Genomic DNA, 27,685 nt, shown 5'->3' with positions numbered 1-27,685 from the left:
CCAAGTGCTCTAACTTAGTAACAAAGATGGCACAAACAGACACACATTCAATGATGTAAAATTCTAAGAACACATTTTTCTTGCCAAAAATGCTATGATATTAAGAAAATATCAGACAAATATAAACTGAGGCACATTCTGCAAACCAAGTGGTCTGAACACATCAAAAATATAAATGTCATAAAAGAAAAAGCTCAGGAACTGTTCTAGACATTAAAAGGAAATTAAAACTGGAAAAGCTTTGACTAAATTCTGTATGGGTGGGGGTACCTAAGTAAAAAAGGATATCTGAAGATAACTGGAGAAACCTAAATACGGACTCAATGGTGGATAGCCGTCAACGTTAACACCAGTGTTAAGTTTTCTGAAGTTGATAATTTTATAATTATATCGTGGCTATATATTATTACAATGTTTTGTTTGGGAGACAAAGTACCTAGGTAAGAAGTGTTACACAGATTAGGCAAATATAAGACAATATTAACAACTGATTTGCCAACTCTAGGCAAGGAATATATAATACATGAGCATTCTTATGACATTTCTGAAGGTTTGAAACTTTTCAAAATAAACAGCTGTGGGCAAAAGAATTCATTCCTGAATTTATATATATATAATTTTAATAATGATAAAATTTCAGAGTAATAACTTCAGACCAACTGACACCCAGGAACACTTTACAGATTACTTATTTATAAATACTATTGACACCCAAAGTGTCATCCTCACATCATTAGAAACCTTCACATAGCTCTAAGACGCAAACAGTCTTCTTCTGTTGGAAAAGAAAGGGTCAAGCAACACCTCAAATTTTGGTTCAAAGAGGACTGGGAAGAAAAAGTGTTAACAGGCTAGAGTTAAGAGTTGACAATCTAGGAGCTATGTTACTCAAAATCTTCTGAGAACTGAAATTAGATTTAAATTCCTTATTTCTTGATATGCCACCAAAGATGGGGGTGAGGGAATCTTTAAACCTATACTGCTTCAGCAGCATTAAAATGTGTAGCTCAAGTTTAAAAGATGGTCACCTGTTCAGCAACTGACATCCTCCTATTCGGATCAACATCTCGGCCCTCGAGCTTGGCTTTCACTCTCTTCCACACACTCACTGCATACGAGTTTCTCTCCTGCACAGCTATGAAGCAATGGAGACGTGCATAAGTCAAGCCACCACTTTGTATTAATATTTAAGGTGTCCTTATTTTAACTAATTACCTTTTCCAGTCTTAGGGTCTCTGACAGCCTTTTTAGGACTACAAGCAACACTCTTGCCAGTTCCCGGAACGGTGCTTGGTGGAGTATCTGCTGATGTAGCTAGATTTTTCTGAATCAGCTTTCTAGCATTCTGTGACATGACATCAGGCTGAGTCTTCTGGCCAGTGTTGCTTCGGACTGCTACAGAGAGAAAGTTGGTAGCTCAATGTACACGTAAACAGAAAACGGGCAACAAGGCAGTTCTGTTTCAATCATCAATTGCAAATGGACAACCCTGATACTAGATGTGATATTACAACCTTAAAGTCCTTATCCCTTAAAATAAAGGCTCTTCACCTAAAAAGACAGTTCAAACAAAAGGCAAGGAAAGTTACATTCACAGAATGATACAATATGTATACAGATTTTTCTATTAATTTTCCATATTTCCCTAACAGACATATATTTTATAATCATACAGTACTTGAACACACAGTATTTTTACTCTCTAACATAAATACTTTTAAAATTAAGGCAAATTTTGTTCAGTTTGAAATATGACAAGAAATTTTTTCTGGGAGTACAGCTGATTTGCAATGTTATGTTAGTTTCTGCTGTACAGCAAAATGAATCAGTTATACCCACTCTTTTTTAGGTTCTATTCCCATATAGGTCATTACACAGTACTGAATAGAGGTCCCTGTGCTATACAGTTCAGTTCAGTTCAGTTCAGTCGCTCAGTCGTGTCCGACTCTCCGCGACCCCATGAATCACAGCACGCCAGGCCTCCCTGTCCATCACCAACTCCCGGAGTTCACTCAAACTCATGTCCACAGAGTCGGTGATGCCATCCAGCCATCTCATTCTCCGTCGTCCCCTTCTCCTCCCGCCCCCAACTTTCCCAGCATCAGAGTCTTTTCCAGTGAGTCAACTCGTCGCATGAGGTGGCCAAAGTATTGCAGTTTCAGCTTTAGCATCAGTCCCTCCAATGAACATCCAGGATTGATCTCCTCCAGAATGGACTGGTTGGATCTCCTTGCAGTATAAGGGACTCTCAAGTTAGGTTCTTATTATTTATGTATAGCAGTGTGTATATGTCAACCCCAATTTCCCAATTTACCCCCTCCTTGGTAACTAAGTTTGTTTTTTACATCTGTGACGTAATTTCTGTTTTTGTAAACAGGTTTACTAGGGAAAACCTTTAAAAGGTGATGACTATAAACATGTTTGTTGTTGTTTATTTGCTAAGTCCTGTCTGACTCTTTTGCAACCCCACGGTCTAAAGCCTGTCACGGTCCTCTGTCCATGGGATTTCCCAGGCAAGAATATTGGAGTGCGCTGCCATTCCCTTCTCCAAGTGATCTTCCTAACCCAGGAATAGAAACCCATGTCTCCTGCTTCTCCTGCATTGGCAGGTGAATTCTTTACAGCCTGAGCCACCAGGGAAGCCCAATAAACATATTAGACACTCTTTAACGTCTTAGCATCTACGTGTAGATTATTAACAGGTCAAGATACAGGTCTTTCTGAATAGAGGAGTCTTACCCGCAGCAAAGGATGGTTGATAAGTAGCAGACGATGTTGGACTTGAACATTCATTTGTTGCATCGGTGACTAAGGGTGATGCAAAACTCACTAAATTATTATAGACACTGAAATATAAAATAAAATGACTCATTTATAAAATGCTTTAGCAAATAGCTACTTATAAGTATGAACAAAACTGAAAAAAATATTAAATAAACAAAACTTACTTTACCAGATGTTTTGCTTACATTTTAAATTCAGGTCTGAAGGCATTCTTACCTCTGACTTTGCATTTTCAGTTCTTTCAAGGTGGGAGTTATTTCCTGGAGCATTTCAACATGTTCTTGACTTCGAACCTGACCCATGGCTTGGACTAATGTAAACAGCACTGTCTGAATGTTGTCTTGCCATGATTTATATTCACCCAAGAACTGCCTAACACTGTTCTCATAGGGAACATCTTCACCATCTGCCAGAGCAGCTTCTTCATCCTAGAATCAATGTGTTCATGATTAAGAAAAATGATATCTGTTTTAGTATTACTCTTCAGTCACCTTTTGGATAATAGGTAATAAGTGTTTTTTTAATATCAATATATTTAATCTGCTTATTCAGTTCAGTTCAGTTCAGTCGCTCAGTCGTGTCAGACTCTCCGCGACCCCATGAATTACAGCACGCCAGGCCTCCCTGTCCATCACCAACTCCCGGAGTACACTCAAACTCATGTCCACAGAGTCGGTGATGCCATCCAGCCATCTCATTCTCCGTCGTCCCCTTCTCCTCCCGCCCCCAACCTTTCCCAGCATCAGAGTCTTTTCCAGTGAGTCAACTCGACGCATGAGGTGGCCAAAGTATTGCAGTTTTACAATTTATTAATAACTTCTTTTCAATAGGAATCTTGTTTCCAGCACAAATAAAAATGCCAACTAAAAAGAAATCCAGGGACTTCCCTGGCAGTCCAGTAGTTAGGACTCCACACTTCCACTGCAGGGGGGGCACAGGTTTGATCCCTGGAGGTCCCACAAGCTACATGATGCAACCAAAAAAAAAAAATTCAAAAAGTAAATGATCTACTGTTTTGTGATAATAAAGCCTTTTCTGAGGACTGTTTCCTTACTATCTAGATTCCATACAATACTGGAGAGAAGAGGCAGTATTTCATTTATTTTGGAAGCTAACTATATGATTTGGGTTGGGAGGCAGAAGAGAAGTTAGAGATCTAAATACTCTGTGAGACTAAGTTCAAGTTTCAGCTCTTCTATAAGTTATGTGACTTTGTATAAATCAATTTCTCTAAGCCCCAGTTTCTCTGTGTACAGAATCAGAAATACTATTTACTACCTGCTTTAAAAAAAAACAAAACAGTTGACAGTTGATGAAAACACAAATAAACTCAGTGACAAACAGGAAATATGACTTTGGAGAAATTAGGTTTTTTTCTCATGAATAAAACTCTTTGTAATTTTATAAAAGGGGGGAGAAATTATGAGTCAATGGTATGAATCTTACCTTGGCCATTGCTTTCAGGAGATGTTTGACATCTCCAAGCTGCCGGTTATGGCCAGTGAGCACAGTCTTTATATTATCAACCAGATTCTGAATTGTTTCACAGACTGTTTCTATTTGTTGCTCTTTCTCTGTCTGAATTGCTCTCTGAGTAGACATATCCTGGGTCAGTTGTTTGTGTGCTGACAAAAGCCATTCAGAGCTGCCAATAGGATGTTCAAGAGTTGTGTCCTAAACAAAATAAAGGTTTGTTTTTAAGAATCAGCCAGAAAAATATGATTCTTTTCATCAACATCACATCAAAAGATATTCATAACTCAAGTTGATACAAAGAACCTCAGTTGCTGAGTCATGGATTAATTCACTAGAAAAGTGTTTTCTTAAAAATGTAAATAAATTTTAAAAAATACTTGATAATTTAAACAATCTACGAAATACAGACTAAGATTTTTACTTTTCTGCATAATTATACAGGGAACAAATTTAAAATCTAAGAAAATAGATTTGGAATAACAAAGATGACACACAGCTAGGACACTAAAGACACTGTAAATAACTCTTTAAAATAAAACCAGAGCCTCCTAATATGTAGTCTAAAGCCTTCCCACAAAGTAGAAATGCTGAATTTATTAACTTGCTATTCCAGCATTCATCCTCCACTAGCCCTCTGTCTGCTATCCTACTTTCAAAAGTGCATCTGAGTCATTTGCTACACATTATCTCTCTCCTTTCCTAGGAACCCCTACCATGATTCTATTTATAGCTCCGAGAGTTCTTTTCACCTTTTCATTCACTGTCTTATTTGTATAAATAAGTTCCTTTGGGGATAAAAGAAAGATTTACTCATCCTTGAATTCTTCATAACATCTCATATACAGTACATGCTCAATAAATGTAGACTAGTGAATATATTGATTTTGAGAGCATACAGTTGGTCTTATTTAAATTACCCAATCTCTTTACTCCCAAGAATCAAGACTTACCACCCTCTGTAATAAACGAAGCTCTAACTCAGAGACTGAACTGTTAAACTGTGATGCAAATGAACACATTTGCTGACACCGTTTGATTAGTTCAAATAATGCAGCATCCAGGTTTAGGGCTTCTGCAGTTCTAGTTCGTAAACTTTCAAAATGAATGATATTGCTGCAGAGGAAAGTGACCTGTGAAGAGGAAAAAGAGCGGAACCATCACAGTAAGGAAAACTTTGCAATTAATGAAAGAAAAATACTACTACCTATTCATTTCCAGAATTCAGGACCAGGTCCTGAAAATGTATGAATATACGACTCATGGGAAACAGACCCACTTCTTATAAAAGCTGTAAATAAATTAACACTTTTAGGTTGATGCTGTCAAGTCTGAGAAGGCCAAAAGGCACCTAAGTAGAGTTAGATAAACACATCTTCCACATGATTCTTTTTTAACACATAAATTTTACTCCATAAAAAAACTGTTATCATGTTCGGCTTAAATTTGTTTGTGCTATATCCAAATTCCAATCTGAAATGCTCCCCCCTTCTGCTTCTACTCCTACATAATTTTACCATTTAGATCAGAAAACACTAACTGGTTATCTGACAATATTAAGGATATCTTTCAAGGTACAGTAATAGTATTTTGATTATGTTACTAACTAGTTCTCACATTTATATATACATACTGAAATATTTACAGATAAAATGATATAATATTTGTGATTACCATTAAATTTAGGATAGGGAGTAGGAAGTATACAGAAAATAAAGTAGGATTTGAGTTGATAATTATTAAATTCCAGTGTTGGATATATGGGATATGGGAATCGTATTAGTTCAATGTTGCGCCTGATATATAATCAGTTGTACAATCCTGTAACTGTAAACAAGATGGCACACACAGGTGTCCATACCTGACTTGCTCTTTGGCTCTCCTTAAGGACAAGATTTCTTCTTTCAGCTATTGTTGCTTCAAAATCCTGTAGTACAGGTGCCAGTGCAGGGTTGGCACCACCTGCCCATTTGAGTCGCTGTTCAATACTTGCTTCAAGTGCTGCCAGTTTCTCCTATAAAAGCCAGGAGAATCTCAATGAATAGGACTCCACTTCCTATCTGTTGAGCATTTTATATGAATAAGAGACATTCAAAAGAAGTAGGATGGCATAAGTAACTTAGAAAACATCTTTAACAAACTGTCACCTTCTGGAATTAATCTTGACTTCATATTGAGTATTTAAGACTAAACATAGCTGAGAAGGTGAGGACTGGCTTTCAGTTTATTTTGCAGAAAGAAGTTTAATTTTCATTTCTAAATAGTCTTAAAAAAAAAACAAAACCCCTGTCATACCAAATTCCCACTGCACTATATATGCTATTTATGAGAAAGTCCATTTGTATCTTTGATTGTAAAAGCTGAAAATCAGATTCCCACAAATGTAAACGTTTATAAATAATGGTAAAAAACCCAGCCAGATTATCACAATACAAAGGTTTTACATAACAAAGTTGCTTCATTATGTACTCAACATTTCAAGTGGCGGAGTTCCCATTCATACTCTTACCCCACCACCTGCTCACACATAGACACCTCTAGAATCAGAAAGTTCAATCTCTAAAGTGAAAACTAGGACTAATATGCTGTAGAGAAAAGGTATTTTAATCTTCAAAGAAGTGAACTGAAGAAAAGTTCTATTAAAAAGATACTACTACAGTGATTGTAATTATACTAATATTAAACTATAAAAACAGGAAAATGTCAGTTACTACTGAATATATGAGACATAGGAATACCAGAGATGTATATAAACCATCATCAAGACTAGTTTCTCTTATTTAAAAAAAGGAGAGATTAAATATTTTGCTGATGTGACCCAAAAAAAGTCAAAAATAATGGTTTAGAAAAATGTTCTGCTGCTTTTGATATCACAAAATTCCATTAATTACACAATAGAAGGAAGATAGGCCTAAGCTTCATGGATATTAATAATATGCCAAACTTTCAAAAAACAAATTTGGTATTCAAGTTTTTACCATTACCAAGGTTAATGTATAATGGCACAGTAATAGCCATTAAAAATTCTTAAATAGTTCATTAAAATTTGAAATATTTAGCATGTCTCTATTCTTGGTTCAAAATATACTGCTAAGATTCAGTTACTTTGGAAGATGAGAAAAAAAACACACACATTAAAAATAAAAGTGAAAAAGTTCCTGTGACTTAAAAGCCAAGGACAGACTGAACAGAGCACTTCACCGCAGTGAAGGTCATTTCTAAAAGTAAGATGTGCCAGAAGGAGGAGATGACAAAACATACCTGAACTGTTGCAATTGAAGTTTCAATCTGGCTCAGAGTATGGAGTTTCTTTTTCATGCTGGTTAATATAGCAGAACGAGGTGGAGGTGTGACGGACATGGCTTGTGGTCTATTGATAAGGAGATCTTCATGTTGCCACTGTTGAAAGAAAAATAAATGTAATAAAGTCAGCAGGGGAAAGAACCAAGAGAGGGGAAGTGACACTAGGGGAGGAGGTAAAAAGCCCAGTTGCGGCAGGGCAGGGTGGGTGGGGAAGAGTAACAGGGACACAATAAAAGAATCAACCAGATAGATTTCCTGAGGCAGAGAATGGCTGATAAATTTCTTGGATCACTGATATGCAGTATTTAAACAGCAATTCTGAAGGCATTTCCCAGTCTAAGTAAAAGTTTCCTACACAATCCCCCGAAAATATAACCTCCAGTTCAGAGGCTGGAACAAGCACAGTAGGTAGAAGAGGTGCCCAGCATGGGAGCTAAGCAAGTAACTGAGAAACAATGGCAGCAGTCAGAGAAGAAAGAATTCGCTAGTGAACCTACAAGTGACAGAATGGAAGAGAGGTGCAGGCAACTGCTGACAGGATCAAGCCATCTTCTGCATGCCTCTTGTATGCTGTAAGGTGGCCCCAGAAGGCCAAGGGACAGCTGAGCTGAAATTTTCAAATTACATATTGTGCTAGCTTAGAATGTGTTCAGATGAACAAAACTGGAAGACGTTTATATAATATTTTCCATACAGTTGTCAACTTTTTCAATGAATAAACTCTAAAATGTATTAAATAAACCTTTTCAACATTATTTTTTTGAAGTAAAATAAATGCCAGGAAAAGCCCAACATGGGGCTTCCCGGGTGGTCCAGTGGTTAAGAATCCACTTTGCAATGCAAGGGAGACTGGTCTGGGAAGATCCCACTTGCTGTGGCTCAACTAAGCCTGTGCACCATAGTTACTGAAGCCTATGTGCCTAGAGCCTGTGCTCTGCAACAAGGGAAGCCACCGCAATGAGAAGCCTGTGCACCACAAATGCAGAGCAGTCCCTGCTCTTCACAACTAGCGCACAGCCAACAAAGACCCAAAACAGCCAGTAAATAAATATTTTTAAAAATAGATGTTATTTAAAAAAAAAATCCCAATGTGCTAGATGGATTGCTAACCTATAATAAACGCAACTTCAGAATCTAAATAAATTACTTTTCTTAACTTATGAGCTAAGAAACCAGCTAATTGATAAAACTACAAAGAGAAAAATACACTGGTTCCATGCCCCACCAACTCCACTCTTAGGAAGTGGCTTCAATATAAATGATACAAAATAACCAATGTTTGGAACAAACCAGAACCCCTGATACTACAGCCCCAATGCTACTCCATGAGTCCACTTGTCTGAAGCTACTGACAATACTGAAGTAAATAAAGAAATAAGAAAAAAATCAATAATTTATACTGTGCTTATTATCTTACACAGATCACCATTTTTGTTTTCTTTTTTTTTTTTTTAAGTATTCATTTTTGACAGTGCTGGGTCTCTGCTGCTGTGCGGGCTTTCTCAAGTTGCTGAGAGTGGGGCTACTCTCTTGTTGCAGTGCACGGGCTTCTCACTGCAATGGCTTCCCTTGTTGCAGAGCACAGGTTCCAGGGCACGCAAGCTTCAGAAGTTGCAGCACGTGGGCTCAGTAGTTGTGGCGCACAGTAGTTGGTTGCTCAGTAGTTACTCTAAGGCATGCGGAATCTTCCCAGACCAGGGATCAAATCCGTGTTCTCTGCATTAGCAGGTGGATTCTTATCCACTGTGTCACCAGGGAAGTCCCAGATCATCATTTTTAATCCACACAGTCATCAACCTTTTAGAGAGTACTGTCCCCATTCTACAGGTAAGGAAATCAGATCTTAAGGGAGGTTAAAGGTAAGTTCATATACCCGAATCCAAATCTATCTCGCTCCCAAAGCCTGTATTGCCCCAAAACAAACAAGGACAAAAATGGGCTTCTTAAAAACAGTTCCCAAATGGTAACAGGATGTATGCAGAGAGCTTAGAGATTCAGGGAAACAGATGTCACTTTGGAAATAATTATGTTACGCAGTACACAAGGGATATATACACCTAACAAATAAATTCAATTGTTAGAAATTACATATACAGGGTGAGGGACAGGGAGGCTCAATAGGGAAGGAATATATGTATATGCACAGCTAATTCACTCTGTTGCACAGCAGAAATGAACACAATGTTGTAAAGCAATTATACTCCAACTGAAAGAAGTTATATTTACAAATAATATTTAATGATAACACTAACCATAAAACACTGATGGGAACTAATTAAAGGACACAAACTATAAACATAAAATGATCACGACTCAGTAAACGAGAAATGTCACAGAAATGTTGAGGCTTGTTTGTTCCCGGTTGGCACAATTTGGGAAGTTTAAACTTTTCTCTTTTTTATATTGTTCTACATTAATCTCCCAGCTTTTCAAAGTCCTACATTGAGGAAAAACCCCTTCACGAAGAGAAATACTTACCTGAAACATGGCGATATGCAGCTGAACGCGCTGCAGGCTTGTCTTGCAGGAGGAGATGCTGGTCTCCAGCCTGCGCACCAAGTCGTGCTTCTTCCAGGCAGTGTCGTAGGAACTCGCCAGCACAGTCGCCCTGTTCATGACCAGCTGAGAAAACTTCCCGATTTGGATGTTGTGCTCCACTGCCTTCTTACACAGATCATCAACAGAAACTTTGCTTTCAGCACCAAAATCCTTTGCCTCCACCTGCGCAATGATGTCTACCCCTAGAGCACTGATGAAGCTGCACAATGTGAGGCCCAGGGCTTGGTTTGGGAGTCCAATCAGGAGCTGCCGCACAAAGTCAGCTGTGAATGCCTTTATTGGTTTGGCCATCTGGTCTTCACTGAAACAAGAGTTTCTAAACAGGGTTTTCACGTTGACAATCTGTACAGGCCCATTTACAGTATTCTGATCTTCAAGTGAACTTGATCCTAAAAAAGGAAATTTTTCTTTAAGTATTTCATACAATACTAAAATAAGGTGATAATGCTAACGTAAGAATTTGAAGACTTGCATGAACTTAAGATTTTAATTTACAGTTAAATTAAGCCTACTCTATCCCATTTCCCTCCAAAGTACAACTAAATCTGGCTTAAGTGTGAAATATTACCTGACAAAGTCTTAGAAAAGGTACCACAGAGCCGAAAGAACTCCTTAATTGTCTGTAGTCGTTTTAGAAAAAAGATCTCTTCCAGCACCTGTCGGTGATTATCATCATCAAAAAAATTGACCTGAGTGCTCCTCGCTTCTCGTATAATGTCAATCTTTCGCCAAGCTATAGGAATTTCCATCTTATTTAGCTATGTAAATGAAAGAAAAGAAAATTCATTTCTCTACTCTTCAAACTCAGAACAACTACTTTACTACACTTGCATTATTCATCAAACCAGGTCAATTATTTACCTTTTCAACTAATAAGCCAAAAGCAGTCTCAACTTGGGCAAACATGCCATCAAATGCTACCAAAAGCATCTGGCCAGCTGACATTTTTGGTGTTTCATCAACTGAACCATTTCTTGGTTGGATTAATTCACCATATTGAGCATGAAGCATTCTACAAGAAAAGAAAAGGGAGTTAAAATCATTCCTAAACAGTAATATATTTGAGGGGAAACGTTAAGATCAACAGGTCTTATAACCAGTATGCAGAGTCTAGGAAAAAGTCTTTTTATGAAGGAAGGAGTGTTATTAGCCATTGTTCATGTGATTAAATTTTATGCAAACTGAAGTTATGACAGTTTTAAAAGAACTATATAAAATATCACAGTATCTCTTTATATACAGAATGTAAAATGTTCTACACTTTCAATATTTAAAAAAAAAATCAAGAGGCACACAACTCTAAAGCTGGTGGACCTAGCAAAAGCTGTCAAGTATCTTCACACTACTGTCACACGACAGAGTCAGCTACAGACAGTGAATGGAAATAGCTATCCTTTTTGGCATGCTGAGTTTTGAATAATGCATAGTTTGAAGATAGGTCTTGAATAAGACTTGCATAGTGTTTATGTATCCAAGCACCATGTTAAACACCTAAGTTTAGGCTATCAGGAAATTTATAATGGAAAAAGAGCTATATGATGGTATAAAATTTTCATTTAAGATTACCAAAAAGTTTCTCTAACACAAGATACCTACAGGCTGTAGCAGAATCAAACATGAAGTCTGTCACCCAGTGCATACATGGAAGTAAACATTCCTCCATTTGAGAGTAAAGGGAATCTAGATTAGACATCAAGGGAAAGGGCTGAACTTTTGTGAGAAAGAAAAGTGTACAGACTTAGCATCTTACTTTTAAAATAATGCTACAAATTTTATGACAAAGCTCTTGCGCAAATAATCTCATTATTTAGCTGATGTTTATGCTATACTAATTACACTTGTTTTTTAAATTTTATGAGAAAACAACTAAAAGAAACATGAGAAAATAGGAAAATTCAGAATGCAGGATAAAAGAAAACATTAAGGAGTTGTTACATTTTCTTATGAAATAAGGGCCTCAAGAAAAGAAGTCTACATTTTAGATATACATTTCTCTCGCAGTTTAAGAATGAAAAGGTATTTGCTTCAAAGTAACAAGAGCAGTACAATTTAAATAAGATTCAGTTCAGTTCAGTCACTCAGTCGTGTCCGACTCTTTGCAACCCCATCACAGCACGCCAGGCCTCCCTGTCCATCACCAATTCCCGGAGTTCACTCAAACTCATGTCCTTCGAGTCGGTGATGCCATCCAGCCATTTCATTCTCTGTCGTCCCCGTCTCCTCCTGCCCCCAACCCCTCCCAGCATCAGAGTCTTTTCCAGTGAGTCAACTCGTCACATGAGGTGGCCAAAGTATTGAAGTTTCAGCTTTAGCATGAAGGGGCAGGATTAATCACAGTGCAGATAATTACTGAAGCTGGTGAAGTGGGGGTTCATTACACTGTTCTCTCTGCTTTCTTATATCCTGTAATTTTCCCATGGGAGGAAGTATGTGGGTCAATCCATTGCTACTCTCTCAATTATATTTTTTGACAGCAACTGGACAGAACGCAAAAAAAGAGGCCCTGAATCACAAGGGACAAAGGGGCTTAGGGTTTAGCTTTGGGTACACTGCATGGCTGAAGAAACTGTTCAACCTCTACATGTTTCAAAGTCAAACTGTTTTCCGAGATTTAAGAGTTAAGAAATACAAAGTTCAACACCTAAAACAAACTTATAAAGTATACTCCATTAGCAAACTAAACTGGCTCAGATGTTCCCATCGAATTCCAAGTGCTGGCTTAAAAAATACCACATTCCACTTTGTGTCTGAGCACAAGTATGGTAAAAACTACAGCCCTTAAAGAATACGTATGTGTATGTAATAAAACCACACACACACACACACACGAGTACACGTGTAACTGGTGAAACCTGAGTAAGCTCTGTGGACTATACCAAAGTCAATTTCACAGTGTTGCTACTGTACCACATAAGACATCCCTGAAGAATGTTTTTTTAAAAATACAACTTCCTATGAATCTGCAATTATTTCCAAATAAAAGGGGCTTTTTTTGGGGGGGGTGGGGGGGACAGGAAATGCTGTTTGGTTTTGTTTTAGCCATGCCATACAGCTTGCAGAATCTATCAGGGACTGAACCTGCACCCTTTGCAAGTGCAGAATCCTAACCACTGGATCACCAAGGAATTCCCCCAAATAAAAGTTTTTTTAAAAAGATATTATTGAGGCTACCCTAGTGGCTCAGTGGTAAGGAATCCACCTGCTAATAAAGGAGATATGAGTTGCATGCCTGATCTGGGAAGATTCCACATGCCTTGGAGCAACTACGCCCATGCAACGCAACTACTGAGCCTGTGCTCCAGAGTCCAGGCGCTGCAACTACTGAGCCCACAAGCCACAGCTACTGAAGTCCATGTGCCCTAGAGCCCAAGCTCTACAACAAAAGAAGCCACCAGAATGAAAAGTTGGAGCCACTGCAACTACAGAATAGGCCCTGCTTGCCACAACTAGAGAAAAGCCTGAGCAGCAATGAAGACCCAGCACAGCCAAAGATAGATAAAACTTAAAACGTATCTGGCTTCCCAACTCTTTCACAAGAAAACAGCACAGCTTAGCATTCACTTGCCTGGCAACATCGATGCAATGAGCATGTGTTTCTTCCTCAAGTCCCATAGCTGCATTTCTTAAATAGGCTTGAAGAGATTCAACTAGAGTCTGCAGAGGAACACCATCAGTTGTCTGCTCAATAAGACTGTCCAGCTCATGAAGCATACTTTCTAATGTGTATTCTCCTTTCATTAAACATCTCAGTGCTTCTGGAAATATGATTTGCCGGAAATTTGAATTTAATTCCTGTAAATATGTGAGAAACCTATTTTAATGCTTCCTGAGTTTAGATAAAGCAACATTAAAGACTGAGGAAGTCAAACTGCTTTTCAGAACCAGAGATGAAAAATACAATGCTCAACATTTAAAACAAACCTACAAAATTTAAACTAATTTAGAAGTGCTCACCTGAAGTGAGGTGTATACACCATTAGCCAAGTGAACGGCCTCAGATGCTTCCATGGGGTTAGGAATGTCTAAGTCTTGTGGCACTAAATGACACTGCTTCAGTAACTGAACCAGGCATGTGACATTTCCACTCATACTGCAGAGCTCCTCCAAGAACCAGGCTCCATCCCGAGAAGTCAGATCAACCAGTTGCTCTCCAGCACTCGACGCTGCACCTTCCATCATTAGGTTACGCCTGAATGAGATAAATACAGTGAAACTGACTTAGTGGAACCCATACAAATAGGATCCCCAAATAGTGGAACCCACTCAAAATCCAAGAGAAAAAAATAATAAAGCAGTCTTACACTGGGCAAGACTAATAGAAAGTACAAGGATACCTTAATTTGGGGATCAAACAAAAAACACATGAACTCTCAATAAGCACCAATGTTCACAGGACAATGAAACAGTCTCAATGATATGTCAGCTAACTCACCTTGTGAGAGTACAAAGGGCAGAAATAATAACACTTGCTAGACTCAAAGATCCTTCCTCTCCATTCTCGTGAAGGAAAACTTTGATACAACGTTCAATTTCTTTCAACTGATCTTCACAAACAGGTACAGTGACAGCTTCCTGTTTCAAGCGTTCCACCTGTCTAATAAGTCGGCTGTTGATGTCTGCTGCATATCGCTGCAGGGTCATCTCAGTGGCTGTGATGAACTGACACACAGTTGGGGGTGGCTGGGGCGCATACTGCATTTCATATCTTTAAAAAGGAGAAAGAGGTGCTTGAAAACAAAGTTCACACCTTACAAAATACCAATAAAGACAAGATGGAATACTGTATTTGATACTCAAACTTTGAAGAGCAGAAATCATTATTTCCATTTTACAGAGAAGGTCTCAAGGGCAAAAGTAACTTCTAAAAATGACTTGAGTGACAGAATCAACATGTGAATTCAGCTCTCTTAACCTGAATCCCACCACTCTTAGATACATTTTATCTAAGAGTGAGATACATTTTAACTAACTACAGAAAACACTGTCTTATAAAGGAAAACTAGAGTTTAAACCCTCTTAAAACCACAAGAAAGTGACTCCATTCAAACTCCATCTATCAAATCACTTCTTTCAGAAAATGAAATACTATGCAATTGAAAATGTGAATACAACTTTGCTTCTAGTCCCAATGAGAAGTAAAGAAAATCGAGAGTGATCAACTTACTTCCTGTAGAGTTCCTGACAGCGTTCTACTGTGGTATTACAGATGAGCTCTTCCATCCAGGTCTTCCACTGCTCAATTCGATGTTTCTGAAATATGGCCTTTGGATACTGCAGAGCAACGGTTGCGTAGTGATGCAGCTGCTCCAGACAGCCTCGCAGCACCGAGCGCCTCTGCTGCAGGAGGGCGCCGACCTCTCCCTCTAGCTGCTCACACTGGCTAATCAAGTGGGCCTGGCCAGCATTCTGCAGAAAGGCTGTTGCCGGCACATAGCTGGGAGGACCTTTTGGTAAAAGATAATTATCCATCACAGTGAAGCCATTTCAAATCAGCAGTCATTGAAAGGGACTACAAACCAGAACTCTACACACAAGCACATAACAACAAAACTCACATGCCACATGTACATCTAACATACCAAGGTCCATCTGTGTGCTTATCTCCTGAAGCAAACTGGCCAGCTGTGTCGCTTCCAAATTACTGAATGCAGCCTGATAGTGTGTTATCCACTGTTCAAATTCATTCAGCTTCACCTGGATTGCTTCCTGAACAGCTCTCTGCTGAGTCTGTAGTTGAGTGTGTTCAGAATACCTAATGGAAGAAAAAAATTTTAATTGACTGCTGGGAATTTTAATCACTCTAAAAATACATTTTGCTCATTCTTGGACTGCCTGGTAAGCTCCTTTTCAATCTTGAGGACATCACTCAAATGTCCTTTCCTCCTCTGGTATTTTTCCTGACGCTATAGTCCCCTAACTACTCACAACATTTTAAACAAAATTCTACTAAATTTACCAGAGTTATTTGAAGTGCGGAAGACTGAGACTGGAAGACAGATCTCTGTAATCTCAGCACCTCGTGCAGTGTCTGGCACTTGCACCTTTAACCACCCTTCACTGAGCCAGGCACCCGCTCTGTGCGGGGTTCACTCACTCAGATCAAAGCTCAAAAAAAACTTGGCCATGTGGACAAAATCCACCATACAAACGAATAAGGATTCAGACATAAACTTCAGAGGAAAAAACCAAACTCCAGGTTTTCTGAATCCAAGTTCACGGTTCTAACCACTATGTCCACCATCTCCCATAGTAACTCAAACATCTAAATACAACGAAGCTGAAAATTTAAGTGAATTCTATTAATACTTCGAAACTGCAGTTCTTGCAAAAAAGAGCTTTGATTATTCATGTGAGTTGCTGCAACAATTCTAATTCAAATTGATAACGTTCACACAAATACAAAAGTTCTCCTTAATGGAATAAAGATAAATTAAGAGTTCAACACTTGTTTTAAACCTGTGTTGCAGCGTATGAGAAGGATGATCCACTCCTTCAGCTCCTTCTAGAAACTCAATTTCTTCCAGCAGTTTGCCCTGCAGTTTCTCCACATCTGTTAGTTGCTCTTGCAAGCTCAGGTATTCATCTAAGCTGGTGTCCAGCTTGGGAAGTACAACTAGCATCTCATCTCTGTTTTTAAACCAGTTCACCTGTAAAAAGACATAATTAGGAAGATTCTTATAGGGCTGACTGTGAGGTATGAGGATGTATGCCAAAAGGATCATGTTAGAAGGACATTCTGCTATTACACTTAATAGCTATTATACTTAAATCTCAACAAAGAGACTGTGGATCACCCGCATTTTTATAAAGATAATTAATGCAATCAATTCACATGGCCATAAATGAAGACTCAATTCCACAATAACATGCAGTTACCATCATGCCACACAAAGCAAGATCAGCACCACTGGCTACCATGGAGGAGGAGAAGTAGACTATCCAATCAAAATCAAGGAGACTATCCAGTTAAAGAACACTATAAATAATCACTGGCAAACACATTCAGTTTACTAAAAAAGGTATAATATTTTTCAAATCATTAACCCACCTCCCATGTGGGATTGGGGCTGCATCTTTTCATGTGAGCATTTCTTAGCAAACGATCACAGCAAGCTGCCCTACTTCATGCCCATTTCAATATTATACACGACAGTCTTTTTTTTATGGACCTGTTAACCTTTTTCTTTTTTTGGTGGCATTACACAGCTTGCAGGATCTTAGCGTCCTAAGGAGGGCTGGAACCCAGGCCCTGGCAGCGAAAGCACCAGGTCCTAACCACTGAACCCCAAGGAATTCCTTGGTCTTGTTAACTATTAACAAAAAAGGGACAATGACTTCTTATTACTGGCCTCACCTTAATTTCAGCTACTCTCGAAGAAAAAAGGCTGCGAGTGATCTCTCGTTCCATCTCTCTCTTGCTCTGCTTGCTCTCAGCCTGCTGGCCCCCTCCACCATAGACAGCACCAGCAAACCCAGCCTCGCCCCCAGCTGTCCAGTCCACCAGGGGGTCGTATACAAAGGCCTCTAGCAGCGTCAGCAGAGTCTCCCTGCCACGCCGCATAATGTGTAGAACCTGTTTTCAGAAAACTCTTAATTAAGTTTTGCCACAAGCTTCCTCATTAAAATGTAGTTTTTCATTCCAAAGGACTTGTTAATGTAACAGGTACACTAAGAGGTGTAAGAGAAAACCACATACCTGCTCACATGAAAGCCTAAAAACACCTTCTACTCCAGTTACACCCAATGCTGTTTCAATGTTCTGTGTCATTCGAAAAGGTACTTTCTCAGGAACTCTAAGGCTTTTACCTTGAAAAGACAAATCATTATATTTTTGTCCTTTCACCAAAATATATTCGACCCTTATATAAAAAGTCCACTTTAATTTTACCTTTTTCAAAGCAAACATTGTAATCTATGTGAACAACCTCTCCAGTCGTCATATCTATGAGAACATTGTCCAGATGTCTATCTCCAAGGCCAATTATGTATCCAACCATAGACATGACTGCAGTAGATCTGGCATAAGACTGAAGAAGAGGAGGTGGGGGGAGCAAGTTAGGCATCATTAGCAAATTTCCTTCCAACATGGTCTTGGTTCTCTAAAATTTACAAGCCTCCACAATCCTACTCCCTTATTTCTAAATAAATAGCTGGCACTCTTCAGGGATGCTGCATGTGATCACAAACTGTAGTGAGCAGCAGCATACAACACTGAAGTCCTTGTTGGGTCTACTTAATCATCAACAGAACGCAGGACTTAAAAAAAACAACTATTCTGCAGTCTCTCTAGTTTTTCCCTTTCTTAAGTTTTTATTCCACTTTTCATTTCATCCGCAATCCCCTTCATTCTGCCTTCATACAGTCATGGCCATGCCTCATAAAAATAAATGTAATATAAGATTCAAATGCAGGTCTCAAACTACCAATTCTAGAGGGGCGGCAGGAAGAGGGTGAACAGGACAAGACAGGACGCAGGCAAAGAACAATACTGATGACAGTCCAAAACAAAACACATACCTGTGTGACTCTCCACCACTCATCAGGGGTGGTACATGATGACCAAAGCTCTTTAGCAAGGAGATTGGGGGGCGTGGCCTCCATTAACTCTTCTAACACTGCCTTCATCACATGAAGGGGCCAATCCCGTCGGGACACATCCAGACTAAGTCCAACTGCTTTCAAAGCAGGACCAATTTTACTATAATAAAGTTCACTAGGACGGGGTACAATCCCAGGATTCTGAGGAGTTTGGTACGAATCTTGGGCCTTTAAAAAATTTTTAAGAAAAGATTAACTTTGTTTAAATAAGGATAAAGATTACCTTGAATATAAAGTAGTATTTTAAAAATTGGGTTTTTCAGCAGCACTCTCCACCTAGCTAGCTAAATCTCACACATCAAATAGCCAATTCTTCTGGACTGCAATCTACATTATCTTTTTCTTAATTAGGTATTATCACTTTATTGAAAACTTGGTTTACTGTTAAATTTTCTTGAGGTTCAATTCAAGCTCAACATCCAAGCTCCACTTTTCTTTGTAACATATAATTCTGTTTAAAAGATTTATCATTCATTTATGCACATATTTCATTCTTCGCCAATATGACTCAATCATAATATAAAATTCACAACACATATTCAGAAACACCTCAAACAAAAATTTAGATGACCCTTTCCTAATTCCATCTCTAATCTACCTGTCAGTAATTGTTCTACAGTCTCCTTTGTTCAAACTCTCGCTCCTTCCCATACCTATCCTACTTAGAATCACTTTATTTGTCTAGATGTTGAAACTTAAAGTTGTGACTGTTAAAAATTTACCTTTTTTATATGAAGTACTTAGTACTATTTCTTTCATATACTAAGCACTCAGATACTCAGCTAAAATGAACTCTAAAAAACTGTTCTAAATCAAAGTATAAATTTCACAGGTACAAAACAGGATGCCATAGTGATTAACTCCAAATTTAAAGTTGTGTTTTTTCCTTAACTCTCATAAAGTCGAAAAAATGCTCAAGGGCAGTAAGCCTGTACATATTTCACATGTAACAGAGAACAAACTAATACATATACTTGTTTATCAGCATTCAAATAAAAGTACATATTTGAATTAACCTTTTGCGCTTGCAAGGCAGCTTCCCGTTGTTGCCATCGTTTGTAAAGACCAAATAAGGGCGTGGCTCCATCCACCCACTGGATTAGACCTGACCGAGTTCCCAGTGGTGTTACAGAATAGTGGCGAGCATGGAAACGAGGTGTTTCCTGGCGATTGATTGTTGCAAACATGGTATTTACAATAGACAGAAATTGCATTATTCTCTCATCCAGATGTAAATCCTCCAATCCTGTGGAAACAAAGTAGTTAGGACAGATAACCAAATAGGGTAAAGTGCAATGGAATGGAACTGGAAACATACCACTTTTTCATATCCCGCTCAATTAGCAATAGCAGTCAAGAACTGACAGTCAAAAGGGCATAATGACAGCATTAAAGAACGTCCTATTCAGTTATAAGGTATTAGATACAGCATTATTAGCGTATCTCAGTTGCCCAGCTTGTATACATTCATAAGCAAGAACAGAGGAAACAGCAGAAAATCACATTACACAGCGTCCAACAACTTCCATAAAAATACATGATACTCCAGGCTATTCATGACATACAGAAATTCACGTAAACAACACCCACACAGACAGCATTAATAATCAGATTAATGCTCTTTTAAATCCCACCTTTGAAAAGGTAAGGATAGCTCTTCCCATCAGATCCTAGAAAGAGAAGTTTCTTTGGCTTGGTTTTAGTAGGCAAGATTGTGATGGTTCCACCAACACTGTGGATTGTGACGGTATCTCTGGCTGAGACTTCTCCAGGAAGAGCAATTTCAGTGTTAGTCATGGCAGCCAGCCACGGGCTGATTTCTTCAAGACGCAAGATGTAACTTGCACGTTTCTGTGCTCTCTGTTGCAAACTCAGCATTATCTATATTTAAGATAGGAAAAGTTTACATAATCATTACCACAATTATTTTCCTTTACATTTAATCTGGCTTAAAGATAAATTTAAAATACAAACACCTCTTGTCTAGTTCATTTAACTTGCTGTTAAATATTTGGGCCTTCCTGGGAAGGGAAACACTGAGGTGCTGATATGCTCTCAGTGATTTCTACTTTGTTCAGATCGCTCCCAAATAAGCAATGAAATCACAGCAGATGGAAAAACAATCACTGCTGTGATCACAAACTTCAAGGCTTGTAGCAAACTAATTCCCAGTGTTAAGCTATGTCCAATCAACACCCAAACAGATCAATTCAGTCCTAGCAACAGAACAAAGGATATAGCGAGTTACTGGCAGGTAACTTAAAGGTGGCACACACCTTTAAGAAAGCCATCTGAAAATTTAGTAATAATTTAGAGCTCGGACTACTTGAAGTATGCAGAAAACACACAATCTTTCTAATAACTCACAGAGAGCAGATCATGTATAGCTGTATCCCTGCTTAGCTAACTCAATAATCTACACCTGAATTAATGAACTCTGGGCTCTGCTTTCACGTGAAAAAATTTAATCAATCCTTAGCAACATTTGTTGGTAAAAGGAAATAGGTAACTGGAAACACCTCAAGTATTCACTGACAGGACAAAAGATAAACCGTGGTACTGTTCAATAATCTATTCATGTTCAGCTGTATACAAAATATGGATGAATTATTTTAAAAAACAAAAGCAAAAACCTAATGCTGATGAATCATTTATGGAAGTGGTAAAACACATGAACACATAAAATATAATCTCATTTATATGAAATTCAAAAACAGGAGAGGCTAAACTATACCACTTAGAAATGTATCAATAAAAAATATTTTCTTTAAGTAAATAAGGATTAATTCAAACTTCAGAGCAGTGGTTGTGGAGAGGAAGATATAATTACGGAAGGACACATTACTTCTAAAATTTTTCTTACTTATTTCTCACACGCACACACACACACACAGAGGGTTTTTTAAAAAATACTCCCTATGGGAGGAGTGCAGGAGAGGGAAGGATCAGGATTAGCAGATGCAAACTAGCATATATAGGATGGATAAACAAGGAACTACTGTATAGCACAGGGAATTATACTCAATATCCTGTGATAAACCACAATGGAAAAGAATATGAAAAATATATATTAAAAAAGTCACTTTGCTGTACAGTTAAAGTTAATACAACATTGTAAATCAACTATATATCAATTTTTTAAAAGTGGGACTTCCTGGGAGGTCCAATGGTTAAGACTCCACTGTAGGGGGCACAGGCAGGACCCGATTGGGGAACTGAGATCCCACAAGCCAAGCAGTGTGGCCAGATAAAAAAAAGTATTCTTCCTATCTCCTTTGGGTTTCTTGGCTGATTTACTGAGAAGAACACAAAGCAAGAAATTACTGCTGGAACATGAGGAAAACAAGTTACAGCTAGGCCACACAAATCAACTTCATCCTTCATGTCAGTGCTCTTATCTTGAGCACCTAAGGCATTTCCTCTGAATTTAGCATTGCCCCTGCTTCACATTTTCTACTTAAAGTCAGGTGTACTTTGTCTCTACACTGTAGCTTTTAACAGTTTTTTCATTACTGAAGTAAGAAAATCAGTTAAGATCAATACAGGAATAGGACAGAGAAAGAAGGGATAGAAAAAGATACAAGGTAATAAATAGGATACCCCAACTAATGGTGCTATTGCTAAAACAGATGCAAACCAAATACAGAATTAAGTGGATCAAATCATGAAAGATAAGGATTCTCAAATATTTAAACATACTAATCATTCTTCAAACAGCCTATGCAGAACTGCTGTCAAAAAAATTACTTATAAAGATTGATGCTGTTACATGTGAATATTTTGTCTGTTAGAAATACTGAATACCCCTCCACTAAAAAAAACTACATAGGTACAAGATTAAATCTGTTAATCTTTTATGAGAAGAATACAGCAGGCAGTCAAGCCCCTTCCCTGTCTAACACCTTACAGTATATTCTTCCTTGGTGGGAACCCTCAGTAGATGCAGTTTGCCACCCTAGGACCACTCAACCTCAAATTCTCAAAAATGAAGAAAACACCTTTCTCTATATTCTTTATAGCAACTGAACACTGGCTGCATTCCATGGGCTTAGAAAGTCTTCTCTTGTGTTCTAAGTAAAGAGAGACCCCTTACTTAAGTTTTTTATCTCACAGAACTTCCCGTTTCAGTAGCATTCTTGAGATTTTTCTATACCTCTTTAAACGGAATCCAGCTGCTTCCAGGCTTTGCAGGGTTTGATGGTGTTTTCAGCTTTTCTAGAGCATTTTCAATTGCATCACCATAGTTATCCTGAAACCACTTTTCATGAGGTGTTTCTGCAGGGGCCGCTGTGATGCTCCTCACATGCTCCAAAGCAAACACGATGGGCTTCATCAAAGCTGTGTGCTTCTCCCTCATGATTGCAATTTTCTCTTCTCTGACCAAAAAGACATAGAGTTCAATACAAACAAGGAACAATTTAAATTGTCAAGTGTAAGTAAACAGCATAAAAGAATAATCAAAATAAATTACTAAAATGTTTGCAAAGTAATTGACCACAACAGCACTGTAAAAAATGCACCATATAAAAGATGCAGCTTCTCCTTTTAACAAATGGTGATAGGAAAGCTGGATACCGGCTTACAAAAGAATGAAGGTGGAGTGTTACCTGATACCAACATGCAAAAAAAAAAAAAGTCAAATGGATCAAAGACCTTAACATAATAGCTAAGACTTCATTTAAAACTCTTAGAAGAAAACAAAAGAAAAAACAGACAAACTGGGCTACATCAAAACTAAAAACTTTTGTGCATCACAAAACATCTTCATTCAAGAGTGAAAAATACACAAAATAGGAAAAAATATTTGCAAATCAATATATCTGATAAAGGGATTAAAATCCAGAATATTTTTAGAGAGCTCCTAAAATTCCAACAACAATAAAACAACTCAATTCAAAAATGGGCAAAAGATTCAAACAGACAAAGGAGATATACAAATGGTCAATAAGCACATGAAAAGATACCATTCCACACCCATTAGGATGTCACTATCAGTAAGACACAAAACAGTAAATGTTGGCGAGGATATGGAGAAACTGGAACCCTGGTGCACAGTTTACCAGTTTTTCTACAAGTTAAACACAGAATTACCATAAGACACAGCAAATTCACTGGCTCACACACAAAATAATTAAAAGCAGGGACTCAGATACTTGTAAACCAGTGCTGACAGAAGCACTGGTTACAAGAGTTAAAAGAGAGGAGCAACTCAAGTGTCCACTGACAGAAGAGTGCATGAATAAAATGTGATAAAGAAGCCCCCTGCCAATGCAGGAGACATAAGAGATGCAGGTTTTGATCCTTGGGTCATTAAGATCCCCTGGAAGAGGGCATAGCAACATTCCAGTATTTCTGCCTGAAGAATCCCATGGACAGAAGAGCCTGATGGGCTACAGTCTACAGGGTCGCAAAGAGTTGATCAGGACTGAAACGACTTAGCGCACACGCACACACACACCCACATCCATACAATGGAATGTGATTCAGCAATAAAAAGGAAGCAAACTCTGACACATGCTACAACATGGAATGAACCTTCAAAACATGGTAAGTAAAACAAACCAGACACAAAACGACAAATACTGTATGTTTCCAGTCACACAAGGTACTCAGAATAGTCAAATTCATACAAACTGAAAGCAGACAAGTGGTGAGCAGGGGCTGAGGTTAGGGGAGGATGGGGAAGTACTATTAAATGGGTACAGAGCTGCTGTTTGGGAGGATGGGTAAGTTCTGGAACAGGACACAACACTGTAAATGTACTTGCTGCAACTGAACTGCACACTTAAAACTGGTTAAAATGGCAAACTTTATATGCATTTTACATTAATAAGGGGCAGCTATGTTTTTGAAGTATAAGTTGATAAAAACATACTTGCGTAAGGTGTTGTTGTTCTGGACTCTCTTCACCTCATCTTCCAACTGTTGAATTCGTCTCAGGACATACATGTGCTGCTGTAACAGAACTCCCAACCAGAGCTCATCCCAGAGAACAGTGACCCTGCGCAGCTCAGCCACAAGCATCTGAACCTGCACACACAGTACATCCAAATATGCTCATCTGTAAGTCTAAACACAGCACAGTTCTGCTAACACTGCAAATTTCAAGTGAAATGGGCGCATCTTTTGTTTATTATCCAATTACAGAACCCCAGTCAGTGATTCTATCAGAACCCCAGTCAGTGATTCTTTCAGTACAGATTTATAAAACCAACTTTGACTATTTTAAAAGCTTTGCTCCTTATCTATAATTTCCGTAACAGCTTTAGGGGTTTTGTTTTTAGGTGGGTTTTTTTGGGAGGAGAGGGGAGTGGTTACAATAAAAATTTATTTTAAAACATATGAGCTGTTCTATACCTGTAACACCATAGTTGGGTTTGCCGAGGACAGTTTATCTACAATCTTGCTGTAGCAGTCCTGCATCATGGCTTGGTCTTCATTCAGTCCACTTTTAGGTTCATCCTTATTGCTATCTTGGGAAGCAGGAGGACTTCCTCCCTCACACTCAGAAACCAGCAGTTCTTCTCCTTGAATATTGCCAAGTAAAGTTGGAATTGCAGAGGAAAATTTATTTCCTATAATGAAGTGGGAGAATACAGTATACATTGGCCGTTTCTCTCATGTGCATACGCTGAGTTAGGAAAAACATCTATCATGTATTGGATTCCAGAGCACTCATTTAACTCATCTTGCACGTGTGCACTCAGCTGACCAAGGATCATGGATATTATGCTTTTTTACAAGTTGAGCTTCCATACTTATTAATATTATAAGCTAATAAAAGATAAATGGGGGAAATGATAATAGATGAGTCTCAACAAATAGTGTTTGCCAAGCCAGAGTTCAGAACTTGGTTTCAATCCTTATCTGCCAGTTAGTTCAATGAACTGAGAATGACTCAGTTTCTCCAAACCCTGGTGAGTTATTTCGCGACTGAAGATACAGCGTGAAGCACACATCCTACTGCCAAACACAGCAGCTACTCACTCCATAAATGGTATTATTATTGGTACTATTATTATTGTTGGGGGAAAAAAAAAATCACAAACTCTTATCAACCATGGAACATAAAGCTCAAAAAATTTTACATAATAAACAGTGTTTGCAAACTAATTTAAAGTAGTAGTATTTTAACCTTCCTTACCTGAAGCCTGTGACTCACTACTAAGCGATATGGTGCCCACTATTGCAGGATACAGTATGAGATGCGGGGAATCCTGAGCCACACGGCAGAGGAGGTTACAAATACTCTGGCGCACATACACTTCAGGGTGGTTTAAGCGTGAGAAAAGCTGTGGAATAATTCCTTCAGGGTAAGAAGAAAAATACTTTAAAGTTATTAAAAAAAAACAGTCAACATGGTGGAGAAAAAAGGATAAAACTTGATATATGTCAGCCATTAGTTCTAGTAGCCTCAAATTTCTCCCTGGGATAACAAAGAACTATAGCTCTTGATCTGCAGGCTTAGTAAGGGTACAGAGCTGTAATCAAAATCCTGATTCAAAACGTTATACAGAAATATATTCTCTATGAAAGCCTGTAAAAGAAGGCAGACATAGACAACTTTTTCAAAGGGATATGAAATTTTTTGAAACATTCTTATCACTCTCTCCAAAATTCCTTTTGTATATTAAAAGCTTTTTGCCTCTCAGCTTTCCATGTCCCTGAAAGGTGGGAGGGAAGTGGTATAACAAGCAGTCCACAGTGTCGTCTGTACTAATTTAGCTATTTCGTAACACATTCAAACAGTAAACATATAGGACCTTTTTTTTGGCCACACCATGAAGCACGTGGGATCTCAGTTCCCCAACCAGGAATCAAACCCACAACCCCTGCAGTGAAAGTGTAGAGTCTCAACCACTGGACTGCCAGGGAAATCCAAGGAACTATTATGTTTCAACTTTCTTATTACCTTCTACCCAGAAGTACTTTTCCCTGAAACATTTTATTTAGACCATCACCTCTCCATGGCGCAGTAGGTGTTGTTTCCAAGCCATGTTCCAGATACTGCCGAAGCTCCCCAGCATGCTTCACAAGCAATCTGAGCAACCGCAACGTGGCCATCACAATCATGTCATCCGTGCTCTGCTCCACTCTGTGACTTAAATGGAGCCGAGGGTCATCTTCATCTAAAGGAATCTAAGGATGAGAGACAAGTGGAAAAAATAAAACAATTCCAAATACTGTTTTCATCTACTAGAAAAGAAATTTCAAATCAACTTTCATAACGGAATACTGTGCTACCTACCTGCCCAGCATTGAGTTTAAGGAAAGTAAAATATGCGCTGCAAGACAGTTTATACAGGCTGAAGATTCTATCCACAACTTTCCTCCACACTTTAATAACTCCTTCTGTTACACTTTCATCAAGTTCTGAAAGCCATGGGCAACTTGATATTAACTGACGCCAGATAACATCAACCATGTCATCTTCCTCATTATCTTCAGTTTCTGTGATCTGAAGTGTTATATCTTCATCCTAAAGAAAAACAGGGCAAAAAATGCCATTGGGGGACACAACTTTTAAAAAGGAGAAAGGTACATGATATTCCTAATATAGGAAAGCATTTTCTCATTTACAAAAGATCAAAATACTCCACATTTAGTGTTAAACATGCTAAATAAATGTTACTATGCTTCTCTTTAAGATATATTTACTAACGTAGCTAATGAAGAAGGATATAGGCATTTAGCAAAGATTAAAGATTTCGATTTGGGGAATTTAAACGCTTCAGTTACAATATAATATTCTGCCTGCAGAGAATTACCTGATCCTCTCTAATAGTACTGCACACGTACCTAACACCAGCTTTGGCAGACACTGATATATGCCAAAGTCTAGAACAAGACTGCTGCTGCTGCTAAATCACTTCAGTCGTGTCCGACTCTGTGTGACCCCATAGACAGAAGCCCACCAGGCTCCCCCATCCCTGGGATTTTCCAGGCAAGAACACTGGAGTGGGTTGCC

The 27,685-nt window shown here is 38.4% G+C and overlaps 1 protein-coding gene across 3 annotated transcripts in view; it reads right to left on the bottom strand.

The window, feature by feature from the left end:
* Positions 1-27,685, bottom strand: part of SMG1 (SMG1 nonsense mediated mRNA decay associated PI3K related kinase) — a 95,557-nt gene that overhangs the window by 5,526 nt on the left and 62,346 nt on the right. For all 3 annotated transcript variants that reach the window (XM_088833117.1, XM_088833118.1, XM_088833119.1), the window contains 29 exons: positions 26,966-27,196; positions 26,679-26,856; positions 25,862-26,023; positions 25,075-25,292; positions 24,593-24,747; positions 22,871-23,093; positions 20,352-20,598; positions 19,734-19,963; positions 18,637-18,885; positions 18,008-18,146; positions 17,816-17,925; positions 17,474-17,692; positions 16,576-16,766; positions 15,699-15,871; positions 15,284-15,563; positions 14,552-14,824; positions 14,074-14,308; positions 13,685-13,911; positions 10,981-11,131; positions 10,688-10,877; positions 10,039-10,508; positions 7,519-7,656; positions 6,119-6,271; positions 5,211-5,390; positions 4,231-4,458; positions 3,001-3,212; positions 2,740-2,846; positions 1,216-1,395; positions 1,029-1,135 (listed from right to left, as the gene is read on the bottom strand). In XM_088833117.1, the coding sequence (XP_088689243.1) occupies positions 1,029-1,135; positions 1,216-1,395; positions 2,740-2,846; positions 3,001-3,212; positions 4,231-4,458; positions 5,211-5,390; positions 6,119-6,271; positions 7,519-7,656; positions 10,039-10,508; positions 10,688-10,877; positions 10,981-11,131; positions 13,685-13,911; positions 14,074-14,308; positions 14,552-14,824; positions 15,284-15,563; positions 15,699-15,871; positions 16,576-16,766; positions 17,474-17,692; positions 17,816-17,925; positions 18,008-18,146; positions 18,637-18,885; positions 19,734-19,963; positions 20,352-20,598; positions 22,871-23,093; positions 24,593-24,747; positions 25,075-25,292; positions 25,862-26,023; positions 26,679-26,856; positions 26,966-27,196 (5,856 nt within the window). The remainder of the gene's footprint in view (positions 1-1,028; positions 1,136-1,215; positions 1,396-2,739; positions 2,847-3,000; positions 3,213-4,230; positions 4,459-5,210; positions 5,391-6,118; positions 6,272-7,518; positions 7,657-10,038; positions 10,509-10,687; positions 10,878-10,980; positions 11,132-13,684; positions 13,912-14,073; positions 14,309-14,551; positions 14,825-15,283; positions 15,564-15,698; positions 15,872-16,575; positions 16,767-17,473; positions 17,693-17,815; positions 17,926-18,007; positions 18,147-18,636; positions 18,886-19,733; positions 19,964-20,351; positions 20,599-22,870; positions 23,094-24,592; positions 24,748-25,074; positions 25,293-25,861; positions 26,024-26,678; positions 26,857-26,965; positions 27,197-27,685) is intronic.

Source organism: Moschus berezovskii, chromosome 27, assembly GCF_049115385.1.
Source record: "Moschus berezovskii isolate FMDL1 chromosome 27, NW_MosBer_1.0, whole genome shotgun sequence".
In the NCBI taxonomy this organism is placed as follows: Eukaryota; Metazoa; Chordata; class Mammalia; order Artiodactyla; family Moschidae; genus Moschus; species Moschus berezovskii.
This window is presented reverse-complemented; position numbering and strand designations above follow the sequence as displayed.